Source organism: Melanotaenia boesemani, chromosome 17 (assembly GCF_017639745.1).
Source record: "Melanotaenia boesemani isolate fMelBoe1 chromosome 17, fMelBoe1.pri, whole genome shotgun sequence".
In the NCBI taxonomy this organism is placed as follows: domain Eukaryota; kingdom Metazoa; phylum Chordata; class Actinopteri; order Atheriniformes; family Melanotaeniidae; genus Melanotaenia; species Melanotaenia boesemani.
In genome coordinates, this window is record NC_055698.1 from 12,365,413 (window position 1) to 12,377,652 (window position 12,240).

The 12,240-nt window shown below is 38.5% G+C and overlaps 1 protein-coding gene across 2 annotated transcripts in view; it reads left to right on the forward strand.

Annotated features, from left to right (window-relative positions):
* smap2 (small ArfGAP2) overlaps positions 1–12,240 on the forward strand; it is a 36,166-nt gene that overhangs the window by 4,070 nt on the left and 19,856 nt on the right. The window contains exons 2-9 of one of the 2 annotated variants that reach the window (XM_042011931.1): positions 4,528–4,661; positions 5,476–5,640; positions 5,810–5,869; positions 6,220–6,277; positions 6,515–6,672; positions 7,884–8,064; positions 8,163–8,587; positions 8,661–8,817. In XM_042011931.1, the coding sequence (XP_041867865.1) occupies positions 4,528–4,661; positions 5,476–5,640; positions 5,810–5,869; positions 6,220–6,277; positions 6,515–6,672; positions 7,884–8,064; positions 8,163–8,587; positions 8,661–8,786 (1,307 nt within the window). In that variant the 3' untranslated portion in view covers positions 8,787–8,817. Of the gene's footprint in view, positions 1–4,527; positions 4,662–5,475; positions 5,641–5,809; positions 5,870–6,219; positions 6,278–6,514; positions 6,673–7,883; positions 8,065–8,162; positions 8,588–8,660; positions 12,226–12,240 lie in introns of those variants that run through there. The other variant, XM_042011930.1, reaches the window with a different exon arrangement.

A 12,240-nucleotide genomic window follows, 5' to 3' on the forward strand; every position in this document is an offset into this window, starting at 1 on the left:
ATCTTACCTCTTAGCTCAGCAGCACGTTTTTTTTTTTTTTTTTTGTCTGCCAACAGCACACATGCGCTCACATTCGCAGCCTCTAGTGCTCTCTTGAGTCAGGCTTCCAGCCATATGGCTCGTGATGACGTTGGGTCTAATCCCGTTTGCGTTGATATAGAGTGCTGTGCGTGTATCACCTTCCTCCCTCTTGGGTGATTGTAGAGGAAGTGGTGTGATTTATGAAGATGAAAATGTGTTTACACCAGCATAAAAAAACACACACACACACATGAAAAAAAAGCTCCATCAGACAGTCTCCCCATCTGATCTCACTGTGCAGATACTGAAACCATGAAACTACATTTCTGTTTCTTGACTGCAGTTGAGCTGCCATTCTTCCCAACTTCCTGTCTCTTTTACAGTCTCATTATGTTTTCTTTTTTATTTTTTTAACCACTTCCTCACTAAGTGACACTTCTACTGTAAGCCTTCAATCCTGCCAGTAAATAATAAATAGATGGAGGTTGAAAGGCAGGTGCATAATGCAGCCAATACTATCTGAAGAGGCTACGTGTGTGTGTGCGTGTGTGTTTGCACGTGCGTGTGCATGTCTGTGTGTGTGAGTGCTTTAGATTGCATCAAAGCGTATCTCTTTTTTATTGTCTTCTTTGTGCTTGTGCTTATGCACACACTGGTTGCCGTGGAGATATCACCTGGCTATGTTATGCTTTCTCCCTCTACTAGCCTTTGGCCCATGCTCCCCTCTAACCTTTTAATTTGATCCAATCAGAAGGCAGCAGGAATCTGAAGAGGATTGGCTGTTTATGTTCCCCTGAGTCTCCCAGTACCAGGAAGAGGTTGGCAGAGCAGCAGAATGCCAGACAAACCTGCCAAAGGCCCTTGGACAAAATATTATGAGCTGCTGATGCTCTTTTTAACATCACTGATGCTCTTTTAGTGTAAAGTTTGTCCATCAGTAATCCTGAATTATAATCACTTAGAGTTTTACTTTTGGTGTCTTTTTATTTTAAGAAAGGTTTTGGAGTAGGTCCCTGTGCTCCACAGCTTAATACAGCTTGCTCTGCACCTTTTTAAAAATGTGTGACAGGCATCAAATGGAAACTGAGCATATGTTTTTCAATGCACATGACCCATCTCAATGCACAATCCAGACCATGCACTGTCAAGACTTGCGAAACATATAAACACTTCATAGAAGAAATATATTTTATAATATTTCAGCACTTACAGCTTTCACAAATCTTTTTGATGCGTAATCTTGTTCAGCCTCACCTGCACAGTCACGGCTGACATGGTAACACAGATGGTGGGCGTTTGTTAGTAAATTATCAATAAAGATCCATCTGCCTTGCTCAGACTGGGACTGGGTCGCCGTGTGGCTTTAGGGTTTCTGGATTTTTTTTTCCTACCATGCAGCGAGAGGATGGGACAAGTGTGTTCATGAGTGTGTGTGCGTGTTTGTATGGTGGCAGAGGAGGCGTGTAGGATCCACTGAGGACTGAAGCTCTGTGGGATTAACTTGGTGCTTGCAGAGAGCACCATTTATCCTTATGAGATCTAAGCTAATGAGCCATATGCACCTGCTCATGCACAAGTGTGTGTAAGCCATTAGGTGTGGGCTTGCACATGATGTTTTTGGCTGCTTGTCGAAAATTACCCATGGTAATGAAGGTGCTGAAAAATTCTACATGTTTGTTTCTGAATTGGCATGTAGAATAAGGGTGCTCACAAATATTGACATAAAAGTCCATTTTAAATCTCTTTTCATTCACCCATGTACACATCCCAGCAGGTCATCAAACGGCTAAAGTCCACCATTCGCTGATTCTAAAAATAATTAAAGCGTTTATATTTGTTCTATGACCACATAGTCTATGCAGCCAACTCACTCAACACTGCAAAACCAGTATTTTTATGAGTGTTTGCTCAATCTCCCTCCTTATTTAGACATCTGTTCCTCCTACTCTCTTCCACTTATAACGGTTAAAAGTATCTTAAGATGTGCACAGGAACTGAACAAACTTCCTCTATAATGGGTTCTCCAGTAGTGCACAGATTAAATTCTGATCAGACCTGTTTTCATGAGCCTGAAAAAGTAATTCCGATCTTGATGTGTGTTTACATGTATCACGTGGAATAAATCGTGTTGACATGTTTCTACCATTGGCCACGGTTACTTGATGTTTTTTTTTTTTTCATTCAGAATTATTCAGAATTAAATCATTCTGAATTAAAGTATTCTTCTTTGTATTTAAATTAAAATAGTAATTACGAATTGAGGTTTGCATGGAAAATGCGTTTAATCACCTTTATTCAGTTCTGCCTTAGATCTGGGGCTTGGGAAGGGTTCTGATTGGACAGGGGGCGGACATGACGTATTTATGTCTCCTGAAAGAAAACACCTTTAAGTTCCTGTTTCATTTATTTTCAGCTACAACATGTAAGACCACATCTATCTAGATTTTCAGCAATGATAGTACCTTTCCAGATGTGCAAGTTGCCATTTTCATAGCATCCAAGTAATCATACTGTTTGTAAATATATATCAATGTCAGTTAAAATATCTACATTATTGCAAAAAAAGAAAAAAAGACATTAAAGGAGAAAATTCACCACAACTCTGACAATACCCAGAGGAATTATCTCCAATTTTTGTGCAGACTTTGCACAGCCTGCTCCCTATTACGGTTTTCAGTACAAAATCTGAAGTCTTTTCTATAACCCTCAAAATGCTATAAATAAACTTTGCATCATGTCAGCCCTCTCTCTGAAACACCACTCTGGAGATCAGATCTTTGACTGTGAAACTCCTGCTGTGTCAGTGTATCATGGGTTCATGTGTGAGAACAGTTGAGGCTTTATCTGAAGATGATGAATGTCTAAGCCAAACTTAACATTTCAGTCTGGACAAAGACAGATGTTGGCTTGTTTCAGAACACAAAGAAAAGGACAACTAAGCAAAAACCTGGAAAATAAATGGTAGAAAATGTAATAGAAAAGGGATAAATGCAACTGTGTGACAAAGATATGGAAGGCAGTGATGGTGTGAAATAAGGAGATAAGAAATGGCTGGCAGAGCCCAGGAGAGTAGGAACAGAATGATGAAAGACAAACTAATTCCTGTGTTTGGGGAGTTCAATACAATTGACAGTCTCTCTGTGTTTCTCTGTGTCAGTGCCAGTGTTTACAGCGGTTAAGCAGGCTTTGCAAAGTAATCTACTATTATTAGCCGGCACAGTAGCTAATGCTTCAGCTAGACGGTCAGGATGATAGGTAGACACGTTCTGTCTGATGATCCTGTGGTTTACATTTACTGGTTTTCTCTGCTTAGATTTGTTTTCATATATGCCTGAATAGAAAAAGTATCCCCATATTTATGAATGAATCGTCATATATCAATTAAGCTTTCAACTCTATAAGAGCTAAAAGTTACTCCCAGTCCAGTTATTGTCTCCTAAGAATGCAAAGAGAAATGTTTTCATAGCTCAGGATGCAGCCAAGACAAAAGAAGCTATTCTTTGACTCTGCACCCAAACACAATGTTTCCGCAGCTGCCTCAAAGAGGAAGGTTTTGCATGTTTTCCCTTCTGAAAATAAGCTTCCGCTTTCATTTGCATAGAATACTCTTTTCTTACATGTTATGCACTGGATTCAGCCAACAGGAGAGAAAAAAAATCCAAACCAAAACTGTTCTTCCACCTAGTGGCGTAAAGGCCACAATGCACTAGAGTGGTTTGCAGGCAAAAAGGGGGGGGGCAGGAAGCGATGGAGGCAAGAAAAGAGGAGGAGGGATGAAATGAGAGAGATGCAGGAAGAGAAGTTCAAGTATTCTCTTTGAAGCTGAATGTACTCTTTGAAGAAGATGGTTGCATAATATAAATTTTAAAAAGTGTTTTTTTTAATTCCCTTTTCTGATTTGTGTGTTCAGGAATGATCCTGACAGCTCTGCAAACAGAGGGAAACATCACAGACACAAAAACACTATATTCAGCTTAAATATGCTGCATGCAGGACTGAGAAGGTGATACAAACATCAGTTGGATCCATTTATACACATATGTCAGTAAGATGGACAAAATGGTTTGTTCAGATAACATTGCTCCCACACACAGGCTCATGACCAAATGAGTAATCTTCCCTGCAGGTACCCAGGCTCTGAGTGTGTCTGATAGCTTGTCTATGTATGTGTGTGTCTTTTCGTACTCCCCCTCTCTCCTCTTAGTCTCAGTTATGTAGGCTAACTCTCGTATTGGATCCTATTATGTGTCAGGACGTCGCACGACTTGCACAAGATTAGATGTGTTCCCAGATGAATTCAAACTCAAAATTGAGGTTTCAGGCTTGTCTCTGATTAATTCTGGTGTAATAATAGAGTTTTTCTCATTCTTCGGCCTCCTCACCAAGTTGTTTCACCCACGTAATCTACCTCACTGTTACACCTCTGGATAATCTCATTACCTCCTTTCATTACCCCCTCTGTCCACGCTCAAAATGTCATGTGTATCCTTATTCTGTCTCTCCCAGGTCCAAGATGGGCATCCTGGAATTTGGGCATCTTTATTTGTATCCGCTGTGCTGGTATTCATCGGAATCTGGGGGTCCACATCTCCAAGGTCAAGTCTGTCAACCTGGATCAGTGGACACAGGAGCAAGTCCAGGTCAAAAGTCTTGACTGTAAAACTTCACAATTTCTTAAACTGTAAAGGCTCCCAAACAGAAGTGTCATCAGGCAACAACAGCTAAAGTCACTCTGCCTTGATTTCCACCTTAGTCTGAATTTGTAGGATTAACTAAATCATTTTTTTATAATTGACTCTGAAAATGACTAACAATTGTCCCTTATTTTTGCGCTTTATGCTATGCTAAGCTAAACAGCAGCTAGCTATATTTAGCATACAGACAAAACTAGTGTTTCTCGTCATGGTCCTCCTTGCAAGAGAGCATATGGGCATATTTTTTAATAGCATCCAAGGAATTGGGGACATTTCTTATCAGCACAGATGTGATTTCTACATCATAAATAAAAACTCTGACTCATTATTTACTTGAAAAATAGTTAAATATTGTATCTTTCACTGGGCTAGCATGCATCATCATAGTTAGCATTAGCAACCCAAAACACTTTCAACGTTTGTTCATTTCATCATCAAAATTACATCGATTTACTCATTCTGTTGCATAATGTGTACTTTGTTTAAAAATATCCCTGACTTATAGCTGACTTATCTGTTAGCTTCTTGCAGTCGACTGCTGAGAAACAGTCTCCCGTTTTTACAGCTTCTCTTGTTTATTACGCCCTTTTAGAATCTATTTTAATAATTTTAATAGATTTAGCAGCACAATCATGGTCAGAATACAGAAAACAAAACTACAGCTTAAAGCTAGCGTTGTATTTGCCACATTTTTATTAGCCGCAGTTTGAATTTGTCATTGATTTGGTTTCTGTTTTATGTTTCGTTTTGGTGACCCCAGTGTGTTCAGGAGATGGGAAATGCCAAGGCCAAACGTCTCTACGAGGCTTTTTTACCTGAGTGCTTCCAGCGCCCAGAGACAGACCAGGCTGCAGAGATCTTCATCAGGGACAAGTATGATAAGAAGAAATACATGGATAAGGTTATTGACATCCAAATGCTCAGGGTGAGTGTACAGAAACAGATAAAAGATGGGTTTGTGACTGTGTCTCGTGGTATTGCTCAGGGGCAAAACAATGCACAAAGATTTTCTCCACATACTACCCTAAAGGATAATCATTCAGCCTTAATGTCATCTTGCTCAACCAACAAAATCAAGTGTTTTCTCTGCACAGAAAGAAAAGAGTTGTGACAACATCCCCAAGGAGCCTGTAATATTTGAGAAGATGAAATTGGTAGGTCATCTTTCCATGTTCATATTTTTTACATTAGAGGTAGTACGATTGACGTAATGTTGTCTTTTCTTTGTTACATTCTCAGTATTTAGCTGCTGTAGAGTAAATGAGTGCAGCACTGAGATAAGATCACTGGTTGAGAACAGAATAGAGGAGGAGAGGGAGTGTCAGTCAATGAGGTGAAGGTGACATTTTTCATTAAGACCACCAGAGAAAACTGGGTGTAACTTTTCTCTTCTGACTTGGATAGAAAAGTCATTACACCACCAGGGAGTTGGAGAAAAATGTTTATGGATTCAGGCCCATTTGTCAATGCAGAAATGTTGCATAAACTATATTGATTTTCTCAGAAAAAAGACATCAGCCCGATGATAGATTCCCAGTCCGTCACAGACCTGCTTGGATTAGGTATTGTATCTCTTTAACTTCTTAAGCATACATACTATAATGATGAATGCTTAATAACCCAAGAAACTGTTGTGATATAGACCTACTTATGTGTTGCTTATCTGCACCATAAAAAAACACCAAACATCTACACTGTGGTTTAAAATGTAAGGTTCGATTAGATAAATTGATTCCAAAATGCTTGATTGATACCACAGAAAGATAATCATTACCGTTCTTCCATCTACCCTCCATTAGATGCCCCTGCTCCAAGCCCTGTGGTGTCTAATGGTAGAGGATGTGTTCCAGACAGTAATGAGAGCCCAGTGGTGTCTAATGCAACTCTGGCACAATCTGCACTGGATCTCTTCAGCTCTCTCCCAGCTCCCTCTTCTGCTTCCTCTACAAAAACCATGGTAGTGGATGGCATACTGCACACACTCTATACTGTGTCTCTGCTGTGTCTAGACTTTTATCAAATCAGCAGTGGTGTTTGCAAATGTATGAACCTTACAGTTATTTCTGCAGGTTTTACAGTAAAATAAAATGGATTAATCTAACTGAGAACTTTTTACTCACTTGTCAGTAAAAAGCAACCGTGCCCTTAAAAACACAATTTTGGTACTACTGAATTTGCCAAAGTTGTCATCTCTAGAGGTTGCTGCTTGGTTTCATCACATAAACTGATCACTTAAAGTCCCTTTACAACCATTTTATTGTATCAGAGCGTTGACTAGATGCCTCCAAAACAGTATCTTTACTCTTCTTTGGTAAAAGAAATTGTGTGGTTAGTCAGCATCTTGATTCATTGATTACCTTTTCATTCAGTTCTGTTCACGGACAAATGTCCTGATGTTTTTTCCTTTAAAATTTTAATTATGATTCCTGCTGTAATGGTAACCCATTATGGACCAGATGCTCCTAAAACCATGCAAGTAATTATTCCACCACTATGTTTTACAGATTAGATGATGTCCTTATGGTAGAATGAAGCGTTATTTTCCATTTCCACTGTAAACATGATTTTATATATATATATATATTATATATATATATATATATATATATATATATATATATATATATATTTTTTTTTTTTTTTCAAATAAAAAAAATCTTGTTTTCTGTCCACAAAGTATTTTTTTTCCATCATCTAGAGGATTGTCCACTTGGTCTTATTAACTGTATATCAGTCCTGTACATTAGTTTTAATGAGTTTAAGCCCACCTTTTCAAGTAGAACAATGTTAACCTGCTGATAGTGGTAAGTTTTCACCATGAAAGTTCACATTTCACAATATGTAAGAAGCTGTTAGGGTCTTTAAAATTGGGGAACTGGGGGTAACATAGTTCAAACCGTTAGAGCTTTTTTCACCCTGATTAGCATCTCTTCTTTCTGATTAACTTAATAAAATAAAAACTCCATTCACACCTGGAATAGATTCCACTAATTGAAAACACCTGACTTTTATTTCACATTTGGATTAATTGCTTTTCTCAGAGGTTCACATATTGCAGATAAAGTTTAAAGCATTACTCTAACTGTTTTCTCTTTTGTTTGTAAGCTTGCATCCTGATAGCCTTCTCTCTTCATGTTTAACCTGTCCGTTCTCCCTCCCACCCATTAGCCTGTTTCCAGCTCCATGTCTCAGAGCAGAGTGACAGCCTCAGTGCCTGAAAACCTCAGCTTGTTTCTAGACCCGAAACGTAAAGTAGAAGAAGGCACAGTCAAGAAACTGTCCAAGGATTCTATTCTCTCCCTGTATGCTTCCACCCCCTCAGTGCATGCCAGCAGTATAGCTGCGCACGGTGAGAACCATGCAAAGTTATCTAAGGGTATTCGCATGATGATAGTCTTAGTATTTATTATTAAATCACAAAATAATGTCTGTGGTTGTTATTTACAGGTTTGTACATGAACCAGATGGGATACCCGACGCATCCGTACGGTTCATACCATTCTTTAGCCCAGGTGGGTGGAATGGGAGGCACCATGATGACTTCACAAATGGCTATGATGGGTCAGCAGCAGAGCGGCATGATCGGGGTTCAACAGAACTGCATGATGGGACAACAGAATGGCATAGTGGGTGCTCAGGGTGTCATGGCTCAGCCTAGTGGGGCTGTGGCATCACCATACATGACAGGGATGGCCCAGGGCATGATGGGACAGCAGCAAAGTGGACTCTTGATTCAGCAGCAGAATGGCATTATGGGACAGCATCAGAGTGGAATGATAGGACAACATCAGGTTGGAGGTTTGGCCACGTTACCTCACCAGCAGGTTTATGGAGTGCATCAAACTCAACAGCTTCAGTGGAACATTGCACAGGTGTGTGCGTTAGCTTAGCAAGTTTTTGAAAGCAGTGAACTACGAGTAACAAAGTGTGTTTTGTGTCTTTCAGATGACGCAGCACATGGCCGGCATGAATCTGTACAACACCAGTGGCACGATGGGATATGGTAGCCAGCGCATGGAAGGGTCAACAACTCAGAGCTCAGAACACATGACTGCACACGTCTGGAAATGATCTCATACGTCTCAAAATTTAACACCCAACAGACTTTCCATGAACATTTTCTGATGCAAGAGAGGAGGAGAAGACGGGTGTGAAGAAGATGTGAGAAACAACTACTACCTCTCTTTCTCCCTTCTCTCTGCCCACGCTTTCTCTTGCCATCATATCCATAGCCATGCTCTGCAGGTTTCTGCATTTGCCTTCAGGACATTTTAGTACTTTGACCAAGACTACAGGGTTCCGAGGCCACTGGTTAGGACCTTATATCTTTCATTGTTTCTAGTCATCATGGGAGAATGATAGCACACTTCTGCTATCAGTAGGTGTCAAGTAGCTGCTTTGGTTTTGTAGAATTTGTGTTTTTCGTACAGCCCTGCGGTTGAGCACTGAAGTTAGCCTAGCTTTAATAGTTTATATGATTGAACTTTACCAAAACAAGGCAAAAATGAGCAAGAGACAACACAATGGTGGCTAAGTAGTTTTCATTTCTGTAAACTATGCGCTTACAAAGATTTTAAACATGTTGGCTCCAAAAAGTTGTGACACTTAAGTAGAAACCATATTTGAAGGAGCAGCTACAACTTAGCTAGTTATCAAGCATACAAAGATTGTTAATCAAAGTATAAGTCCAACCATTTTTTAAAATTATATTTCCACATTTGAGAGAAATTGATGCTGTTTAATTTAACACAAACACCAAAGATGTTAGCTAAGCTAGGCTAATCTAGATGCTAGCAAAAGTATGGTCAAAACTTCTGTTACTGTGTATATCAAAGCAAGTAAACAATAAACTTACAGAGAAGAAATAAAGGTAAAGATGACACAATCCTGTAATATTTTCAAGATAGATTAATTGTTGCTATTTTTATATTTCCGTTTTTTTTCTTGTTAAATATATGGTAACCTTACTTCGGAATTTACACCAGTCTAAGTGTTTGAGTTTTTGTTCTGGGAGTCTTTATCCATTCTTCTCACAAAAGGCTTTTAGTCAGTAAGCTTACATCCCATCACATATTCCTATCATAATTTGGTCATGGGGACTGTGCTGTACAAAGGAATTCATTTAGCTTACATAACACTTCTTGAGCTAATCCATTGTTGATTTTGAGATGTATTTAGGATTATTAGCATCCAGCCCTGTACTTTAAAGGTGTTTTTTTTTCTAACTTTGTCAGTCAACAGACCATCAAACACATCAGGTTTGCTTTGATGTTTATTAAAAATCTGATGAGCGGAGGTCAAGTTTTCTTCAGTTGACTCTTCAATGACAGAGCTGTGCAGGTGTGGCAGTACTGAAGAACTGAGGAAAAACAATACGAAAATGTTCTGCTACATGATAGCTTTTTTCCTGCTTGTTTGCATTATTTATTTTAATTTCTAGACTGCTAGGCATTTGTTTAGATTGCAGGGACAAATGAAATTACATCTCACAGCCTTTCCTAACAGTGGCTGTCAACAACTGGGCTGATACGAGTTATAAGATCTGTAAAAGTTCCCTGAGAGCCTGTATCTCATTTTCCTTGCATGGTGTTTCTTTCTTTTTTTACTGCACTGATCTTTGAATGTTCAGCAATATTTTATCTTTAATTTCAAGTCCTATTACGATCAGTTTATCTTTGTGGCTTAGCAATTGACATGTTCACTGTATGCATTATGCAGATGGCAAAAGCATCAATGACTTTTTATGCTTATTTGGAAAAATGTGGAAAAAAAAATGATCAGTTAAGTTGTTCTACCTTTCCAACATTTAAATTCAGTAAGTTCCTTTATGTAGTGATTAGTTCCTAGATTAGTTCCCCACCATATCACACGCTAGAACGCTAGCAAAGCCTACCTAAACAACCTTTATATATGATGTCTACGTCTCAAATTACAGAGGGCTTCATTTAAAATCAGTCTTAATTTTTAACTGTACAAAAGGTCTAAACTGGGTTTTCGGAGACCAAAGATCAACACAAGCTTTATTAAGACTGTATTCTAGTGTCCTTTTTGTATATCACCACTTAACTAGTGATTAATAGAAAATCAACAGCAGTCTATTTGGCAATATCTGCTCTTACAGATCACTGTGCTATTGCCTCAGCAAGGGTGGGGACACGTTAACAAATGCATGCTTTGTCAACACATAAGCGCTCATACACCTCAAGTTAAGAATCTACCTTGTACAATAGTGGCCTCAGATAATATTGAATGTCTGTTAGCGTGAAAGAAGTGGAGAGAGGTACAGATCAGTTCCGTTTCAGATGCTTCCACTGACCTGCATGAAAATGTTTATCTAGCTCTGATTGTTCGCATTGTATGTTTAAGATTTCTGAATGTTTCTACTGTACATGGTGATCAGTCTTTAACCAAGAACAACAAAAAATATCAGTGTGTCCTGAATGTGTTCATGATTGTGCTGGACTCATTTTGAGTACACACACTTGTGTATTGCTGCAGTTTGCATTTTATTATATTTCTTCTTTCTTTTTTACTCTGTCAAGATGTGCATTTGTGTGTTTCTTGAATGTTTTGTGGTTGAAAGCCTTTGTTTGCTTGTTTGTTTGTTTTTTGTTTGGGTTTTTTTTTTTTTTTTTTTTTTTTTTTTTTTTTTGGTGAATTGTTGAATTCATCTACGTTTTGCAGGAACTGTCTAGTCAGGAGCAAACTGTGACCAGGCTGAAACATTTTCAGGTTATTCTGGAGCCTTTACAATTTGGCCACAACTCATTGTGAAGTGAAAAGGGATTGTGCGACCAAAACCTGTCACTGCTCAGCGTTTGAGTTATCCTTCTCACTCCTGTACTGATTTCTACATTCACCCTTTCATATAAATGCATGAAGTCATTGCTGTAAATAAACTCGGTCTTTCCACTTCTTTTTGTAAAAAAAAAAAACACTTCAAGCGTTAACCGCTGCCAATAAACCAGCAGCCCAGCCTTCAGAACTTGATACTTTACTGCTGTTTCTTTCAAATTCATCTAATTTGGGAGCAGCTCAGGCAGGAGTCTGACAGCAGCAGTCACCTTTTCTGCAGAGTGCAATATTATCCAATGACTATGTGTCGTCTCTGCACTGCAACGGTCGATCTGCCAGAGAGTAATGAGGTGTTTCTGGAAAGGCAACAAAATCCATCTCTGTATGAGGCGACTAAGTTTAGGTTGCTTGCAATCTGTTCCTTTTTCTTTGTTTTGTATGTTTTCTGTGAAATGAAAGCAAATAAAGGAATGTATCTTTTATGTACTTGTCAACCAAGATATTGTGCATTTTATTCTTTATCAGAATATGTATATTATGTTTATATAAAAAAAAAAGATTGATGAATATGATATATGTATATTGGCTCTGCATTTTTTTTCCTCATGCTTTGCCTCTTTTGGTTTTGTCTACACAATCTCAATCAAACAAAATAATATAGATGTAATATATACTTGTCTCTGTGAAAACAGGAAATAAATATTGTTTCATTAAATACTATTCATGTATT